This window comes from Macrobrachium nipponense, chromosome 47 (genome assembly GCF_015104395.2).
Source record: "Macrobrachium nipponense isolate FS-2020 chromosome 47, ASM1510439v2, whole genome shotgun sequence".
NCBI lineage: Eukaryota > Metazoa > Arthropoda > Malacostraca > Decapoda > Palaemonidae > Macrobrachium > Macrobrachium nipponense.
The window spans coordinates 36,120,400-36,140,446 of record NC_087222.1 but is presented as its reverse complement, the minus strand read 5'-3'; the positions used below and the strand labels follow the sequence as shown (position 1 = coordinate 36,140,446).

The 20,047-nt window shown below is 46.2% G+C and overlaps 1 protein-coding gene across 1 annotated transcript in view; it reads right to left on the bottom strand.

The window, feature by feature from the left end:
• LOC135204652 (ABC transporter F family member 4-like) overlaps window positions 1–20,047 on the bottom strand; it is a 200,573-nt gene that overhangs the window by 103,444 nt on the left and 77,082 nt on the right. The window contains exons 4-6 of the mRNA XM_064234801.1: window positions 15,486–15,683; window positions 9,638–9,835; window positions 9,094–9,291 (exon numbers count right to left, since the gene is read on the bottom strand). Coding sequence (XP_064090871.1) covers window positions 9,094–9,291; window positions 9,638–9,835; window positions 15,486–15,683 — 594 coding nt within the window. The remainder of the gene's footprint in view (window positions 1–9,093; window positions 9,292–9,637; window positions 9,836–15,485; window positions 15,684–20,047) is intronic.

The following is a 20,047-nucleotide window of genomic DNA, read 5'->3' as shown; positions in this document are numbered from 1 at the left end:
TAGAGGCAGTCCCCGGTTATCGACAACCCGGTTTTATGGAGCTTGTCTAGTGCCAAAAATAGGTGTTTTTCAGCACCAATTTTTGGTGCCAAAATGCGCCGATTTCCAATTACCAGCGCACCTAGCAGAGGTGTTATTAACCGGTTATCAGCACCAAAAGACAGAAAATCACCAATTTTTGCTTATCATCAAGCCATCAGAAGGAAAACCCCTCCAGTAACGGGGGACTGCCTGTACTATCAATTTCAAGGACCTCAAGTCATCGTTTTTCTCAAATATCTTTCAAATTAATTATTTGATTGAAATGTTACTTGACACTGTACAAGACACCTCCCACCAATTTTTGGTAATACAAGCAGGGTTATCGATGATCTAGTTTTATGGAGCTTGTCTAGCAGCTAAAATAGGAGATTTCTGGGCTCAGCTCGTGTCGGCCTATGAAAGGATCCTTAATATCATTCTTTCTAGGTAAAATTAATCTAAAATTACCAGAGAAACAAAATTAGAAAATGTCAGTAAAACTGACTCGCTCACTCTTAAAAGAAGTGTCGGTATGATAATAGGGGCGAGTGTGGAACACTACCACGAGACAATCACCAATTAGAACTTCCAATCAGAATCCCCCCAAGAGAGAGCCGATACCAACGGGCGATGCAGCCGCTACTACTACTACTAGAGGACGCCACGGACAGCAGCGCCCCTAGCGGACATCCTTAATTTTTAGCGCTAGCGTCAAGACGCCAATTTTCCTTGTGCTGTGCTATTTTTGGATTTATCACTGTATTCTACAATGGAACGCTCAGCTATTGCCACGGCTAAGTTAAGTAACTCATAAGTAATATTTTACTACATTTTTATCTTCCGGGTACCAGTATTTTCCTCTTAAATAGGTCATATACGGTTCCCTGGTTGTCTCGTGGCGGCGCCATGCTGCCTCGTAAGAATTCCCGTCCTCCATACTGGGACTTCTTATACTTATGGGCTTACTATATTACGTTCATTGTTTTTACATCGAGTTTTAGCTAGTTCAGCCCTCCTACCATTTCTCTTAGTTTGGTATTTAGGGCTATTATTATTATTCCGGCCCAGCATCCCGGCTCTTGCTCTTCATCGGCTATCGCTGGCTCCGAGTAGGCCTCTGTTTCTTGGAACAGTCTGCCTCCTCCTGGGCTTCTTTCTCTTTTACTAAAAGTGTCTTTTCCATCTTTTCGATGTATTATTTATTACATTTAGGGTGTTAGGCTAGCCTAGGTGCTTGTTCCTTGTATTGGTACAGCCTGGTTCACGTGGCCCTCTCACGGTTGTGTTGCTCGCGGCCTAGGCCACTTGCGGTCACGTGTCCCATCGCACCTTACCCTGCCCCCGCCCTCCCCTTCTGGTATAGGGAGGAGCTGGGGGACCCCTTGGTTGTCATGACAACCTCAGTTGCCTTCTCTCTCTACTTCTCTGAGGCGGCCAGGGGTTCCTCCCAGCGGGGGGTATAGGGCGACCACTCATGAGGTACCGAGTCTCCATGCGGTAGTTGGTGAGGCGGGGAGGAGTAGGCCATCCCCCCCCCCCTCTCTCGCTCCCGCCGTGTACACCGAGACCTTCCTCCCCCCCTCCCCAGTTGCTCAGCCATCTGCCTCGCTATACGGAAGGAGCCTTCCGTCGCAGCCGGGGCACCTTTGGTTGTAGGTTACTGGCTCCGCTAGCGAGCGGGGTGGGCACCTCTAGTGGTCGGTGCTTGCCTACTATATCCTTACATCTCTTTTTCCCCCGCTACCAGGAAGGGAGCTTGCTTCTTACCCGCGCCACTCTTCTAGTAGACGGGCGGAGGGAGGTTGTTTTATTTATTATTACTATTTTAAGGATATACCCTAAAATTTTACAATGAATTGTTATATGATTTTATCTTCCATCCCCGCCATTTTTCCGTCGTGGTTTCCTTTTACCACCACTCCTGGTTGGTTTCTCTTTGTGTCTCGCCATCAGCGGAGCTATAGCCTAGAGAGCACAACCAACCGGTTACCACACGTATTTTGGCGGGGCTCTGGTTTAATCTAACTTTATCGCTCCGGCACAGCGGAGCATCTGTTAGACTGTAAGTGTTTACCTGGTACTCATGTATCTTTCCACTTACAGGCTACCAACTGCCAGGTCCCAGCGTGTAACGCGACGCTGTTCGACCCCTGTGGACACGATGATGTAGGTCTCACGCCCCCTGTGCACGTCTTACAACGAGACGATCGTCTGGCACCTGAAGCCTGCGCCATCTGCTACGACCTGGTCGGTCAGCTGGGAGATGGGGTAAGTCCGTTATAGGCTTACTTATCATTTTACTAACAACTTTTAGTCATAAGTTTGTTAACCCCGTTCCACCATTGGAAGCTAATCTCGCCTTTCTTTCAGGCTACTGGTGTGAGGGAAGTCGCCCTCGCCACCCTGAAAGCGTGGGTGGGCGCTTCGAAGAACGCCGCCAAAGGCCAGCCCTACATTCTGGATAAGAAGCTGGCCGTCCAGATCTTCCCCGCGGGCAAGTCGACCGGTTACGTTGACCCCTTGTCCGCTGCCCCGCTGATAGCCTCCATCCAGCAAGACCTCCAGCAGTCTTTTGATGTCGTAGCCTCCCAGGAGTCGGTCCCGGACGTCGCTGCCCTGGACCTTAACATCGAACCTATGGCGGTAGGGGTGGAGGATTTGTTGGTTGAGGTAGGTGTGTCGGGCGCCCAAGGTCTTTCCTTGGGTGCTTCTGGATCTTCTCCTGTCCCTCTTCAAGTGCTTCATTCCAAGGCTTTGTGGGATCTGAGATCCCTACCCGCTCTCCCGCCTCTCTGTACCCGCAAAGGTGAAGGGACAGAGAGAACCGAAGACTCTGGCCAAGACAACTTCGAAGAAGTCGTCTTCGTCTTCTTCGGCTAGGAAGTCGTCGACTTCCTACGCCGATGCGGTGAAAGCAAAGCCGAGCTCTTCTCACCCAAAGAGCTCCAGAAGCAAGGCTTCTAAGGAGAAGGCTCGCGCTCCCGCCGAGCCACTGCCTTCTCCCGCCTCCACCGCTTCCACTCCGGCTACGCCGGTAGGGGTAGCAGGCCCACTAGCACCAAAAATTTGATCCCTCTGCTTTCTCAGCAGTGGTGATGCAACAGGTGGGCGAGCTGGTTGGCTCGCAAGTCTCCGCCCTGGGGACACGGTTCGAGCAGATGTTTGCACAGTTGTCAAACACTCTGTCTCAGTCAGGCCAGTCAATTCAAGATCTCTCTAACAGGATGAGAGAAAATGAGGACCGAGTAGCGGGGCTATCTCAGGTCCCTCTTCCAGTCTCCCCAGCGCCAAGCACTGGGATTCTTCAACTCCCGCCATATGACTCTTTGCCAGCTTTCTCTATGGAGAACCCATGGAGAGTAGCTGCCTACGCTCCGTTCAAGGATGGGATGATCTCTATCCCGGAGTGTGGAACTCGAAGGATTGAGGACTTCGAGTTTTACCCTCCGGGTCTGACGCAGCCTTTCATCGGTTATGCTAGGCTGACGCCAACGGCTCTGACGAGGGAAGACAAGATCTCTAAAGAGTCGGTCCTATATAGTAGAGATCATGCTCAGCGGGAATGGGTTCACTGCCTTGAGGACTGGGAGTGTACGAACACCAAACTCCAGGCCTACAAGAGTCCCTTCACTATTTTCGCGACGGAAGAGGAGGTTTCTCTTCCGTTCGCCACGAAATTAGTGGAGAAGTCCCTTCAGGCAGTCCTCAAGGATGAACCCATCCCACAGTTGAGGGAGGCGGAGTCTACTTCTCCACTCTTCCCGGCTTTCGGAGAATTGTGGGAGAACTTGCCAGCTACATTCACGCTTGGTAAGCTCAAACCGGACTGCGCCATGGACCAGTTCGGCGAGAAACTACCAAGGCTGCCGGATTCCCTAAATCCAGGCAGAGTTTTGATGCGCGAACCAGTTTGGCAGGTCCCTCATTCCGCCCTTATAATTACGGAAATGGCTGCCCTCTCTTATGCTACGGAACCGCTGTTCAAGATTCTGGCGAAATCTCAGTTCCAGACGGTTCTAACGGACGCTTTTGATTTCTTCCAGGCTAGGAGGAACTGCCGGAAGCATGTCCTACAAGAGTGTACCATTAGGCATGAGCCGAATAGACTCTTGGCCTCTAGCATGTGGGGAGCGGATCTCTTCCCAGAGTCCGCGGTTAACGAAGTACACCACGAAGCTGCTAGGCTCAACCAGAGCCTTAGAGCTAGGTGGGGTATTTCCTCGAAGAGGAAACAGGAGTCCGTTCCCACTGCTGGCAAGAAACCGAAGAAGGCTGGTAAGAGGTTCCAGCCATATAAAAAACTCCAGCAACAGCAGCAATTTGTGCAGGCGGTCCCGGTTACCCAACAAGGACAACCTGCTAGTTCCAAGCAGAATCAGCCTATCCTCCTGTTGTCCCCTCAATCTCAGCCATCCACCTCCTACGCTATCTCGCCGGCCTTCAACCCTGCATATGAGGCTCAAGGCTACAGTCAGCCGAGAGGTAGGGCGAGAGGTTACTTTCGTCAGCGTGGCGCAGGAAGGGGGACAAGGAGCAGGCAGTTCAGAGGAGGGCGTGGTGGCCAACCCGCCCATCAACAATGAGGCTCCCCAGGTAGGAGGGAGGCTGTTCCTCTTCCGCCACAGGTGGGGGTTCAGCAATTGGGCACAGAGCATAGTGTCCAAAGGATTGGGCTGGAGTTGGATCAAAGATCCTCCTCCAATCAAATCATTCCACCAGATACGTCAGAGGAATTGACAGATTACGCGGAAGAACTCTTCAGAAAGGAGCTATTGCGAGAGTCAAGCATCTAAAATTTCAAGGTCGCTTATTCAGCGTGAAACAAAGAAAGGCTCAACAAAAAGAAGGGTAATCTTAGACTTGTCAAAGCTAAACTCTTTCATTCGTTGCGACAAGTTCAAGATGCTTACCCTCTCGCAAGTAAGGACCTTACTTCGCGTGGAGCCGTCACATGCTCCATCGATCTTACAGACGCATACTATCATATCCCTATAGCCAGGCACTTCCGCCCATTCCTAGGATTCAGGCTAGGAAATCAAACATTCTCATTCAAAGTGATGCCCTTCGGTCTGAATGTTGCCCCCACCCAGGGTATTCACAAAATAGCAGAAGTGGTTGTTCAACAATTGAGAGCTCAGGGAATCATGGTAGCAGCATACCTCGACGATTGGTTGATCTGGGCACCAACAGTCGAGGAATGTCTCAAAAGCCACCAAAAAGGTAGTTCACTTTCTGGAACATCTGGGGTTCCAGATAAACAAAAACGAAATCCAGACTTACTCCGGAATCTCGTTTTCAGTGGCTAGGAATCCAATGGGATTTGTCTTCCCACAATCTGTCAATTCCAGTGGCCAAACGGAAGGAAATAGCAAAATCTGTCAGGCAATTTCTCAAATGCAAGCAAACGTCAAGAAGAAACCAGGAGAGAATCCTAGGGTCTCTTCAGTTTGCTTCGGTAACAGATATCCTTCTGAAAGCAAGGCTGAAAGATATAAATCGAATTTGGCGGTCAAGAGCAAACTCCAAATATCGAGACAAGTTGTCAGTAATCCCACAGATCCTCCGCAACCAACTACGGCCTTGGTCAAAAGTAAAGAACTTAGCCAAGAAAGTACCCCTTCAATATCCCCTTCCCAGTGTTTAACCATTCACACGGATGCATCCCTGTCCGGGTGGGGGGGATACTCTCAGTTCAAACAGGTTCAGGGGACTTGGTCAGTTCAATTTCGCCAGCTCCACATAAACGTGTTGGAAGCAATGGCAGTTTTTCTTACTCTGAAGAGACTGCTTCCCCCGAAGAAGTCTCATCTAAGGCTAGTTTTGGACAGTGCAGTGGTAGTTCATTGCATCAACAGAGGAGGGTCCAAATCCAAGCATGTGAATCATGTCATGATAGCATCTTTGCATTAGCAAACAAACACAAATGGCATCTGTCTGCCACTCACCTGGCAGGAGTAAGGAATGTGATAGCAGACGCCTGTCCCGTGGTCAGTTTCCTCTGGAATCAGAGTGGTCTCTGGACGACGGGTCATTCCAGTGGGTAAACCGGAGAGTCCCAGTCTCCAAGTGGATCTCTTCGCCTCACAAGCGAACCACAAGCTCCCTTGCTATGTGGCCCCCCAACCAACCTGGACCCTCTGGCTTATGCCACGGACGCCCTGTCGTTGGATTGGAATCAGTGGAGGAGAATTTATATTTTTCCTCCAGTGAATCTTCTCTTGAAAAGTCCTAAGCAAACTAAGGTCTTTCAAAGGGATAGTAGCTCTGATTGCACCGGACTGGCCCAAGAGCAACTGGTATCCCTCTTCTTCTGGAATTGGGTCTCCGACCTCAACGGATCCCCAATCCCAAGCTATCACAATCAGTACAAATGAGGACTGTGTTCGCTTCCTCAGGAATTCTCCAGACCCTAACTTTATGGACTTCATGAAGTTTGCGGCTAATAAAGATGCTGATATTGACCCACAGAATATTCTCTTCCTAGAATCAGATAAGAGAGAGTCAACCATTAGACAATATGACTCAGCTGTTAAAAAATTAGCATCTTTCTGAGAGAATCGAACACTACAACCATGACAGTTAATTTGGCCTATATCCTTTTTCAGATCCTTGTTTGAAAAAGGTTTAGCAGCTAGCACGATTACCATCATAAATCGGCTTTGAAGAAAAATCTTTCAAGTAGGTTTTCAGATAGATCTGACTGAATCTTATTTCACATCTATCCCTAAAGCCTGTGCTAGACTTAGACCTTCTCAGAGGCCTACTACAGTTTCATGGTTCTTGAATGATGTCCTCAAACTAGCTTCAGATACTGACAACTCATCTTGTACATTCATAATGCTCCTGAGGAAGACATTATTCTTATTAAGCCTAGCCTCAGGAGCCAGAATTTCAGAACTGTCGGCTCTATCCAGGGATGCGGGTCATGTGGAATTCCTCCCATCAGGAGAAGTTTCTACTTGCTCCGGATCGTAGCTTTTTAGCCAAAAATGAGGATCCTCTTGCAAGGTGGGCTCCTTGGAAGGTTATCCCACTTCCACAGGATCCTTCTCTCTGCCCAAGTATCACTCTTAGAGCCTTTCTATCTCGTACTTCTTCAAGATCCTCAGGTGCTCTCTTCATGAGAGAAAAGGTGGTACCTTGTCAGTAAAAGGTATTAGACAACAAATCCTTTACTTCATTAAACAAGCCAACCCTGAGTCATTCCCCAAAAGCACATGATATCAGGGGAGTAGCACCTCACTCAATTAATTATTTTCAACATATGAACTTTGAGGATCTTAGAAAGTATACTGGAGGTGGAAATCCCCGACAGTCTTTTAAACGGCATTATCTAAAGTCCTTGGAATCTTTAAAGTTTTCAGCAGTAGCAGCGGGAAACATTGTTTCCCCTGATACTGTATAGTAGTTGTAGTATAGATCCAGGTCTCCTTTCTACCTACATCATCCAACATGCCTCACCCTATCGCCAGGCTACTCGAATATCATAGCCTTAGCCGTTTGAATCATATAGTGGATTGTCCCTTATTTTTTTGCTAGCGGGACATCCACACTTGTACTGATAATGTACTCCAGTACCTACCCTTATTTTTATGCTAGGGTAGGACACAATGTGTTTGTATATATTTTTGCCATACTTATATTAATGATGGACTTCAGGTGTACCTACCCTTATTTTTATGCTAGGGTAGGACACATGAGTTTGTATATTTTGAAATATGTTAAGTAAATCCTTTTGTTTGTTTATATTACATGCATCTTCTGTAATTTACTTTAATTACCATTTAGTACTTTAAGATTACTAACGTTCTATTGTTTTACTGTTTAATTATAAGTTAGTTTAAGTGCTTAGTTTGTATGCTGTAATTGATTTACTTATATTATATCCATCATTTTACACTGCTTTCATTGTTCCTTTTTTCCCATCTTGTCTGTTTCTCTGGTACTCTTTCATAGGCCGACACGAGCTGAGCCCAGAAAAGGGATTTTGACGAAGGAAAAATCTATTTCTGGGTGATTGGCTCGTGTCGCCCTATGAAACCCACCCTTTTTTGGTTGTTTCCCCCCCTTGCAGGACAAGATGTTTTTAGATTAAGGATGTCCGCTAGGGCGCTGCTGTCCGTGGCGTCCTCTAGTAGTAGGTAGTAGCGGCTGCATCGCCCCGTTGGATCGGCCTCTCTCTTGGGGGGATTCTGATTGGAAGTTCTAATTGGTGATTGTCTCGTGGTAGTGTTCCACACTCGCCCCTATTATCATACCGACACTTCTTTTAAGAGTGAGCGAGTCAGTTTTACTGACATTTTCTTAATTTTGTTTTTCTCTGGTAATTTTAGATTAATTTTACCTAGAAAGAATGATATTAAGGATCCTTTCATAGGGCGACACGAGCCAATCACCCAGAAATAGATTTTTCCTTCGTCAAAATCCCTTTTTTGGCACTGAAATGTGCCGAGTTCCAGTCATGGGTGCTGATATCATATCATACCTAACAGAGGCACATTAACCAGTTATTGCCGCCATAAGCACCATAAATCGCCCGATTTTCAGTTATCGGTGACCTCCGTTTATCATCAAGCCATCAGAATAGAAATCTCCCCCCCCCCACCCCAATAACTGGGAACTGCCTATACAATTGTGCATTGTTATATGGTGTTAGTTAAGGCATTTACTCTTGACTTACATGGTGTTGCCAATCATTGCCAAGCATCGCCAAGCTATGCATTCAAACATCCTTTATCCCCCATCAAGTTAACCGGGGATTGCCTGTATCAGCAATATCACCAAGATGCTAAAACGTAAACAAAGTTGAACGGCAACAGTGAGGAGAGGAGCGCACGTCTTTCCTTGCCAATGGCCAAAAGCAAAGTGGGTGTATACTGACTGAGTGGGCAGGACTCACACGTGTAGTCAGTAGTTAACTACGTACTCCATCACCTTGTTTAAACTTAACAGCCATTCTCCGGCTGTGCTGAAATAATTCCTATTGTAACAGACTGATGGTTTGTATATTGTGAAGGAACAAACTTCAATTAATGTGTAAAAATGGTGATATCACTGCTTCATAAAGTTTACCTATAATGTGCCTCTGAAGCCAATCCCTCTTTGCCTGTGAATCTAGAGGATGTGGTGAAATATGGGCTATTCTCTTTTCGGCTTGTCTATCTTCTTTATTTAACGGTTCCTGCATTGGCTCCATTAACTCTTCCTTTATATCAATTTCTTCACTTTTCATGATACCATTGCAATGATTTCCAAGTTCTGCCTTAACCTCTGCAAAAATAGGAAATAAAAGTGAGAGAAAAATACAACAAGCATGAACGCTATGACACTAACTAAAAGAACTACCAGTAGATGCCAAGTTCCATGTTATGGTGCGGTTTGAGGATGATACTACAAATGAAGTTGCAGATGAATCTTGAAGATTAATTTGTATGGATAATGAGAAGGATGAAGATAAGTGAGAGAGAGAGAGAGAGAGAGAGAGAGAGAGAGAGATGATAGAGAGAGAGAGAGAGAGAGAGAGAGAGAGAGAGAGACTTGTACTGCATTTAATCTCTAACCCATACAGAAAGCTCCAATTAATGTGTATAAAAGATCACTACTCCATAATGTTTACCTATAATGTGCTTCTGCTGCAAATCCTCCTCTGACTGTGAATCTGCAGAATGCGACTGAAAATAGGACCTTCTATTTTCTTCTGGTCCATCTTCTTTATCGGTTGGCTCCTGCATCGGTTCCATTAACTCTTCCTTTACATCAACCTCCTCACTTTTCAAGAAACCATCATACCCATTTCCAAGTTCTTCCTGAACCTCTGCAAAAAATCACAATTTGTCGTAAATTGTATTTTTTCTAACTATACAAACCTGAGGTCCTTTACATAAGGAATTAATTGCGGCGTAGCTGGAATTATGGCCGTTGAATCTTGAACAAGGTGGTTAGGCAGTAACTACCATGGGGCAGGTTAGCCTCCCCGGATGTAAACACTCCACTTTGCCTTTCGGCCCAGGTTCAGATTGAGGGGTGGCATGAGGTGGGCATATATGTAAAGGACCTCAGGTTTGTATAGTTAGGAAAAATACAATTTACGACAAATTGTGATTTGTTCCGACACGTAATACAAACCCTCGGTCCTTTACATATGGAAGACTCACTGATTGGTGAGAGGAATCTGGGTGAGCCTCTAGAACTGACTGGAGTTCTGCGCACCTAGGCTACTCCTCCTGGTTGTAAGAGCGAGGAGGAGTGCCCTGCTGCCTCTGACAACTTGATTGGAGTATAGGAGCTGCATGATCAAAAGTCAGACTTCTGGGCCTTTTCGAAATGAGTGAGGGATCGTGACTTGTCCGAAAAAGGGCTGTGAAGAATATTTGGCATCGGAGACATTAATGCAAAGTTCTGGGAAGGGTTTGCATTATTGCCAGTCTCCTTCCTTCCCTTGCTAGAGGAAGGAGCGGGATTGCTTCTATGATTCTGATAAGAAACATAAAAGGGATGCTTACCGCATCAATCATCCGACCAGCCAGTGTGAGTTCGAGTCCTATTCTCAACCCGAAGGACGAGGAGTGGAGGGACAAGTCGTGGAAGGGGAGAGTCAGTCACTCTCGCATCCTTCTTACCTCTACAGCTGCACACAATGGACGAGATGCAACTTGACATGTCGAGGAGCTGGGTAAGCAAACACATCTTGCAAGCATCCACCGCTGGTCCAGGGAAATGAGGTTCCAAGGACCTGTGGGTAGTCCCGAAGGGAAAGAAAGATATGGTCGCAATGACCTATCCATCTTCCTGTCCAACATATTCTTTGGAGTGATGTCCAGTACCCGTCCACAGGTCTATCCATCTGCAGCGAAGTCTCTCGCAGTCTCGTATCCCACTGCAGCGAAGTCTCTTGCGGTCTCGAATCCCACTGCAGCGAAGTCTCTCACGGTCTCGTCGTCTCCGCAGTGGATAAAGACACCGACACTCAATGGTGGCTGTCGATAATTATGGGTACCAGAACACGCCAGTAGGACAAAGTAATGACTGATCTGGATCAACCAATACAAAGTCCACAGTGTAGCTTGTGACGGTCTCGGATGCTTCGACAGCTGCTGACTAACTGTGTTCGGTTGTGTGAGGCAAGCAGTCATGCATCCGAGACGTAGTCATGTGACACTCGCCTTTTGAAGGGTTATGCCGAGAGACCATACAAATCGTTTATCTTGTTGCCACCGATGCTGGAATGCGAGATGATGATTCTCTCAAGGCATGTGCCCATCACACGAAAGTCAATTGCCTTCTAGAGACCAAGGTCCCTGATGGCAAGACAGAAGTTCTCATAGTATTGAATCTCAACTAAGGAGAAACAATACTATATGCCAGTGAAAGACTTAAGTGAATGCAGACCTATGTCTTCACAGCTGATTCGAGAGAAGTTAACTCTCAAGATTCTGAACGTAGAAAAGTTCCGCTGATGACACCAACCCGTGAAGACGGCTTAATCCCTGTTGTTTTACAGAGGACTGAAAACAACTAAACCGCTACTTCATTGCTGTTCGGTGAGAAGTCGGAGCTGCAATGAAAGCGGAGCGCTTTCAGTAATGAAAACACAGGGATTGTACTGTCTGAAGAACCACTTCTTATGGGCTGAATCAGGGAGGACATCTATATACTTGGAAGTAGAGCTGGCAAGGCGGGGAACAGGCGATGTCTTCCGTTATTCATCTACAATTCGGGGTGGACAAAGAACAATTGCACACCTACGAATATGAGATGTATTTAGAAGACAAACTCAGATGTCTGAAGAAATGTGGCAGGTGCGATGCAGCGGGAGACTAGGCTACAGACTTCTGTTACCGTGCGGTAAACAGAAAGATGATAACGAGTCTAGTGAGATATCTCTGTCTGAAAATTTTTGCAACGGCAAAGGCGATGCAGTAGAGATGGTCATACACATACACGAGAATTCCAGCCAACCAGAGACCTAAGTCTGTGATTGCCGAGCAGAGATTCGGTTCGGTAGTCAATCATCGCAGATGAGAGAGACAATATCTGACCGTACTATCTCGGAGAGTCAGCTGGTACTAGGCTGCAGCAGGCAAGGCTGGCAGGCAGCCCATACACCACTAGCTCTCGCTTACTCATCATCCTGAGTTGCCAGGTAATCCATTCCAAGAAGGAATGCTTTCGGTTAGAACCATCGAGCGCAAAAAAATAAGCTCGAGCATTTGCATTTTAACCGAAACGGATTTCGGTGAATGCAAATGCAGTGGTGTTGTTGTTGTAACAATACCACAAGTATCTCAAAATGAAAACTGGTAACTCCTGGGAGGTTGCAGGGCAGTCCCAAGTTGCAGTTCAATTAAGAAGATGCTATTCATCTCAGTCACAATCCGTAGAGTTAACTACGGTATGTGCCTACACCTTGGACAATTCAACTGATAACAGAAGCATGTCGCGAGGGCAATATATGTAGTATATTTGCAGGTTCCTGTACATAGACCTCCAGCCTAAATTCTCTTCCATTCGAGAAACAAGAATAAGGACTGGAAGCCGACCCCCTTCATTCTCTAAAGAAGAGAGCGAATGTGAAGTTTTCCCGAAGGAAGACTTCCACGGTGAACAGGATACCAAAGACGATAGTTCAAGCCGAACTGGATGTGCCCATCCGTTCTTCTCTATCCCGGGGTTGGCCGCCTACTGAAGCGACGGACCGTCAGGTCCATCCAGGCTGAGCCCCTCCCGAGATATTCTTCCTTCAGCAGCAGTACTTCCTTCGAATGCTAAAAATTCCAGGAATTCGAGCATTCGGCGAGATTCCCGATTATCGTAGTAACAAATATCTGGGATTCTCGTCTCGCCCACTCTAGCCCTTGGTTTCGCCCAAGTGTTTGCAGATTGTAGAAGACCAGAACACTCGGAGAGTGCTAGAAACTCCGAAGAATTCTAAGCGCTCGGCGAAACCCCCCACAAATTCATCAGACGATCATTGGGTGGTGGTCCTCCCGATTCCCGTAAAAATCGAGGATAGGGCCAAATCCTTCCTCAATGATGGGGACTTATGTCCGGTAGGACCCGAAGGTCCCACCAGGAACGCAGTCCCCGACGCGGTATCCTACAGAGAACGCTCTGCAGGATCCCTTCCCTTCCCGTCGCAGCCATAGGGAGAGAGGGAATGGGGGAGGAAGATTGGACATTCTCGCTCGCCTTCCCAGCAGAACTAGCAGTCGGAGAAGCGAGTGTGGGCAGCCATCACCGTGCGGTGATGGCTGCTCCGAGTCTAGGAAAATGTTACCGTCTGAAGAAAACGTTTTCCCGAAGAGGGTTACGAAACTCGTACTGTAGGCTAAACGTCTGCCGCCACTGTGACCGTCGTCTAGGTGGGGCTGAGCGTGCACCTGACAGGACAGAGCCGATACCATCCTCTGACGCGTCCCAGTCCTCGTCGAGGTTGAAACCTCTCAAGAGGATTGAAGGGGGAGCCCACCCCGGTCTCTGCGTACGTGGTCCAGCGGGACTGTCACGTGAACAGCTGTGATGGTCACTCCGAGAGTCTGGGAAGCGTCATCGTCCTCGCCAGCCCCCAAGATCTCCTCCAACCACTTGAGCGAGGATCTGTTGGTTCCAAGACCAAACTAGGCTCGTGGCCGGACCGTAAGAAGTGCATTCATCACGGTCACTCCTGTTCGCCTCGTTCCTCCTGGTGTACCCTGAGGAGGTTGAAGGGGCAGGTGAGGGAGACCTGACGCTCCTCCCCTGCCTACAAGCAGAGCCGGTAGGCTGGGAGGACTGCAGGCGATCACCAACCCATGGTGGCGATCGCGCTGCAGGTCTGGACCAGCGGTCTTATTGCGGAGAAGCGCTGGACCGAGGACAGTAGCATCGGTCTCGTGTCAGGGGAGCTGCTACCAGTTGTGCGAGCCATCCGGTCCTGGTGGGAGCGACGGTCGGGTGACTGGTAGTGTCCACTATCGCGGTGAGAGCAAGCACCGTCCTCTCAATGCGCCCAGGCGAGGCTGGACCAAGTCCAGGTGAGGCTGGACCAGGTCCAGGTGAGGTTGGACCAGGTCCAGGTGAGGTTGGACCCAGTGGCCAGGGGGGGGACCTCTTTCCAGCCTTGCTACGTGAACGGTCTAGTGGGAACGTCACGTCAACCATGGGTACTGGGTGATCGCTGTGAGTGCGATCGCCAGTCTGGCGAGTCACCTGAGCGACTCCTACCATCCTTCCACTCCGTGCCTGGGTCCTGACACACTGAGCATTCTCAGTAGTCTGGACCTTGGCTGCACGGTCACCCGCAGGTGACCGAACACTTGGTGACGCTCACAAGCAAGCAGCCAAGACGGTTCCCGGTCCGGAGGTGGAACCTCTGGAACCAGGAGCAGAGGTACCGGCGTAGCTGGTACCCCTACGGTCCCCATCTTCTTCCCTGGGGAAGGAGAGACAGGCCCCGTTCCCGGAGGAACGGGAGGACCAGCGGAAGACCCACCTGTCCCACCGGAGCAAGACAGACCCTTAGAAGTCTCTGTGCGAGACTCCTTAGTGGGGGGCGAGCCCACCTTCTTCTTCCTCGGCTGGGGGGCCTTGGAATTCGAAGGGGAAGAGGCAGTAGAAGAATACGACGACACCTTCCTCTTCTTCATGGACTTTCTCTTCGCCAGTTTCCTCAGGACAACCGACAAGTCCTCCATCCAGGACGGAATTGGGGCAGTTACGGTAGCAACACGCCCCAACTGCACCTGTCCGGAGGGACCTGTTGGAGCAGAAGTGGAATGAACGCTTCCTCAAGGAGGGTTATGAAACTCTTACCTGGCAGGTGAAGCATCTGCCACCACCGAGACTGGTCGGTCGCCCAACGCAACAGTCATCTGGGTGGGGCTGAGCGTGCACCTGACAGGAGACAGTCGATACCGTCCTCTGACTATTCCAAGTCTTCATTAGAAGACGGCCGAAAGCAAAGTGGAGTGTTTACATCCAGGCAGGCTAGCCTGCCCCACGGTAGTTACTGCCTAACCACCTTGTTCAAGATTCAACGGCCGTAATTCCAGCTACGCCGTAAGTAATTCCTTATGTAAAGGACCTCAGGTTTGTATTACGTGTCGGAACAAATAGGAAATAAAGTTGAAAGGGAAATAAAACTAGCATGAATACTATGACAATGATAAATTGAACTAGATACCAAGATCCAAGATATTGTGCAGTTTTAGGATATTACCATTGAAGTTACAGATGAATCTTGAAGATTAATATGTATGGATAAGGAGAAGGATGAAGATCTGAGAGAGAGAGAGAGAGAGAGAGAGAGAGAGAGAGAGAGAGAGAGAGAGAGAGAGAGAGAGAGACGAGAGAGAGAGGAGACGAGAGAGAGAGAGAGAGAGAGAGAGAGAGAGAGAGAGAGAGAGACTTGTACTGCATTTAATCTCTAACCCATACAGAAAGCTCCAATTAATGTGTATAAATGATCACTACTCCATAATGTTTACCTATAATGTGCTTCTGCTGCAAATCCTCCTCTGACTGTGAATCTGCAGAATGCGACTGAAAATGGGAACTTCTATTTTCTTCTGGTCGTCTATCTTTATCGGTTGGCTCCTGCATCGGTTCCATTAACTCTTCCTTTACATCAACCTCCTCACTTTTCAAGAAACCATCATACCCATTTCTAAGTTCTTCCTGAACCTCTGCAAAAATAGGAAATAAAGTTGAGAGGGAAATAAAACTAGCATGAATACTATGACAATGATAAATTGAACCAGATACCAAGATCCAAGTTATTCTGCAGTTTGAGGATATTACCATTGAAGTTACAGATGAATCTTGAAGATTAATATGTATGGATAATGAGAAGGATGAAGATCTCAGAAGAGAGAGAGAGAGAGAGAGAGAGAGAGAGAGAGAGAGAGAGAGCGGAGAGAGAGAGAGAGAGAGAGAGAGAGAGAGAGAGAGAGAGAGAGAGAGAGAGAGACTTGTACTGCATCCAATCTCTAACCCACTAACTAAGAAAACTCCAATTACTGTGTATAAACGATCACTACTTCATGAAGTTTTCCTTTAATGTGCCACTGCTGTGAGACCTCCTTTGTCTCTCTCTCTTTCTACTTAGCTTTGAAACTTCTTGAACTTTGTCATGTGCAACACATTTAGTAAGCAATCAACGAAATGACAAATTTTCTAAAACAATTTGTATTTTTCATAGCTACAAACCTGAGGTCTTAACAATAGGATAATTTCTAGCGCCTAGCTGGATACGGTTAAAAAGCTGATGAAAGCAAGGAATCTTGTGATATCTGGCAACACATGCATAGATCGGGTGAAGAGTGGTCAAGGCCATGCATCTACGCCAGTCTTTCCAACTCAGGATGACTTAACAAATAGAGGGGCGGCTAGAGGTGGTTTGTAGCTATGAAAAATACAAACCTTCGGTCTTAACAATAGGATAGACTCATACTTGGAGGGAGGTATAAGACATCCTAAACTGGCTGGGGGCCTACCCACCAGTCCAGCTCTCAAAAGAAATAGTTCTTGGAGAAGGACTGAAGCCTGTTGAGAAGCTAGATAAGCTAATATCTAACCACTCAGAACCTGAGTGACGTACAATGATATATGGGATAACCATTGTATAGGGAACCAAAGAGAAACTTTGACTGTCCAATAACAAACCAAGACACTAGGGTTTGTATTACTCCTGACTCCTCCTTGCCAAGGAGTGGAGCATATGCTACCAAATAGTGGGTAAGATATTGTATATTGCACGACCACACTACCATGACTACCTCACTCACCTGTATCAGACCAGTCCAGCAAATGACGTGTCTATTCCTTAAACTGCCCGAAGGAAGAAGGAAAGGTACAAGAGAAAGAAGGAGACCAGCCAACTCACTCATTCTCTCATCCACACAATCATCTTAGGTAAGATACAAAGGTGCCCTGTTAAGGGGCAACTATGAGTTACACAACCTGTTGGGCAGCCACCACAGGACCCAGGGAAAATGTGTCTGAAGATCTGTACGGCATCCTTAAGATAGAAAAGAGGTGAACGTGGACTGGCGTAACCAAGTACCAGTGCTCAGCACTCTATGTACAGCCAAGTTCTTTTTGAAAGCCAGAGAACGACCAATACCCCTAATGTCATGCGCTCTAGCCTGCACAGACGTGGTGGTGGAATCATCAAGAGATAAGTATGCCTGTCTGATGGCTTCCCGTATCCAGAAAGAGATGGCATTCTTAGACACCTTTCTTTGTATGGCTAACAAAAAGTCCGCGGTTTAGCCTGGTCTAAGGGGTGCCAAGTCCTTCCTTTTAAGATAGCAATGCAGGTTCCGCCGGGACAGGGCACAAAAAACAAAAGCTCTTGAGCATCATCACCCACAAAGTCATTCAGTGATGGGAAAATGAAGTGAACCTGTCATCATGCACCGAGGGATTTTGGGTCTTGGTCACGAATTCAGGGACAAATTCGAGGGACACTGACTTCTAAACCCTGGTGTGCTTCACTATAGCTCAGACCGTGGAGCTCTCCTACCCTCTTGAAAGATGCCAAAGCCAAAAGGAAAACTGTATTGAGCATCAGTTTCCTGTCAGATGAGCGATGCAAGGGCTCATATGGACTCATAGTTAAGCTCTTAAGCACCAAGGAAACATCCCATGTTGGAGGCTTGAGCTCTCTAGGAGAACTCGACTGCTCAAACCCCTTAACCCTTAAACGCTGAGACGGTATTTCCGAAAGTGTCTCCCGTATGCCCACACATACAAACTCATATATTCATTTCTTCTCTTTTCACGTCATGCTATAGGGGTTCTAACAGGTATCTTTAGGGGCAATGAGAACGCGTGGCCTGTGCCAAGATGAACAAGGAAAAAATTTTTTTACATCGGTTAGGGTTCGAATGCATTAGACACCCGAATTGGTTCAGAAAAATTGGCATTCAACAAAGCTAGAAAAATATTTCAGACAATGATGAAGGTACATGGGAATAAAGAAAACAAGAAAATATTGTTGCCCTCCCTTTTATTAGATCCCGCCAAAAATCATTGAAACAAATCACTTCAAAATCTGAAAGAAAGTAAATATAAAATTTATATACCTTTGATAATGCCGTAAAAACAAAGTATGTAAATAAATTGGAAGGAGAAGACATTAATTACAGATGATGTAGCAGGGGTATACATAATCAATTGCAACAATTGTGGAGATAGATATGTGGGGGAATCAGGAAGGGGAATAAGGACTAGAATCCAAGAAGGGCAGTACAAATTAACTCTCAGGGGAGTGCTATAGTTAGGCATTGTTGGGAAAATGACCATACGATGGATTTCAAAAACAGTAGGCTTATATACAAAAGCAACAAAATTAGTCACAGGAGGGTAGTAGAAGGTGCACTCATCAGAGAGATTAAAGTAATAGAAGGAAACAAAGGTTTTACCTCAGAAGATCCCATAAGCCGAGCTTTGATATTAACCCTCTTACGCCGAAGGGGTAAAATAAAAATCGTCTCCCGTATGCCGAGTCGGTCTCAGAGTGAGCGCAGAAGCGGAAATTTTTTTTTTTCAAAAAATCACAGCGCATTTAGTTTTCAAGATTAAGAGTTCATTTTTGGCTCCTTTTTTTTGTCATTGGCTGAAGTTTAGTATGCAACCATCAGAAATGAAAAAAAATATCATTATCATATATAAATAATGCGATATATGATAGCGCGAAAACAAAATTTCATATATACTAATTGTATTCAAATCGCGCTGTGAGCAAAACGGTTAAAGCATACAAGTTAATTTTTTTCGTTCTATTGTACACTAAATTGCGATCATTTTAGTATATAACACATTGTAAAACGATCAAAGCAACACAGAGAAAATATTATAACAAAATGATGCATGAATTCGTAACACGCGGACGTAAAAATTTTTTTTATCAAAAATTCACCATAAATATAAATATTGTTCTAGAGACTTCCAATTTGTTTCAAAATGAAGGTAAATGATTGAATATTACTATATTGTAAGTATAGTAATGAATTCGTAACGCGCGGACGTAAAAATTTTTTTTTCAAAAATTCACCATAAAAGGGATTTTGACGAAGGAAAAATCTATTTCTGGGTGATTGGCTCGTGTCGCCCTATGAAAGGATCCTTAATATCATTCTTTCTAGGTAAAATTAATCTAAAATTACCAGAGAAAAACAAAATTAAGAAAATGTCAGTAAACTGACTCGCTCACTCTTAAAAAGAAGTGTCGGTATGATAATAGGGCGAGTGTGGAACACTACCACGAGACAATCACCAATTAGAACTTCAATCAGAATCCCCCCAATCCCCCCAAGAGAGAGCCGATACCAACGGGCGATGCAGCCGCTACTACTACTACTAGAGGACGCCACGGACAGCAGCGCCCCTAGCGGACATCCTTAATCTAAAAACATCTTGTCCTGTAAGGGGGGAACAAACCAAAAAAGGGGGGGTTTCATAGGGCGACACGAGCCAATCACCCAGAAATAGATTTTTTCCTTCGTCAAAATCCCTTTTCTGGGCTCAGCTCGTGTCGGCCTATGAAAGAGTACCAGAGAAACAGACAAGATGGGCAAAAAGGAACAATGAAAAGCAGTGTAAAATGATGGATATAATATAAGTAAATCAATTACAGCATACAAACTAAGCACTTAAACTAACTTATATTAAACAGTAAAACAATAGAACGTTAGTAATCTTAAAGACTTAAATGGTAATTAAAGTAAATTACAGAGATTTTGGCATGTAATACAAAAACAAAACAAAGGATAATTAACTATTTACAAAATATACAAATCATTGTGTCCTACCCTAGCAAATAAAACAAGGGAGGTACACTAGTCCATCATAATAGTATGGCAAAATATATCACAAACATTGTGTCCTACCCTAGCATAAAAATAAGGGTAGGTACACTGAAGTACATTATCATAGTACAAGGTGTGGATGTCCCATAGCAAAAAACAAAAAAAAATAAGGGACAACCCACTAATATGATACAACGGCTAAGGCTATGATATTCGAGTAGCCTGGCGATAGGGTG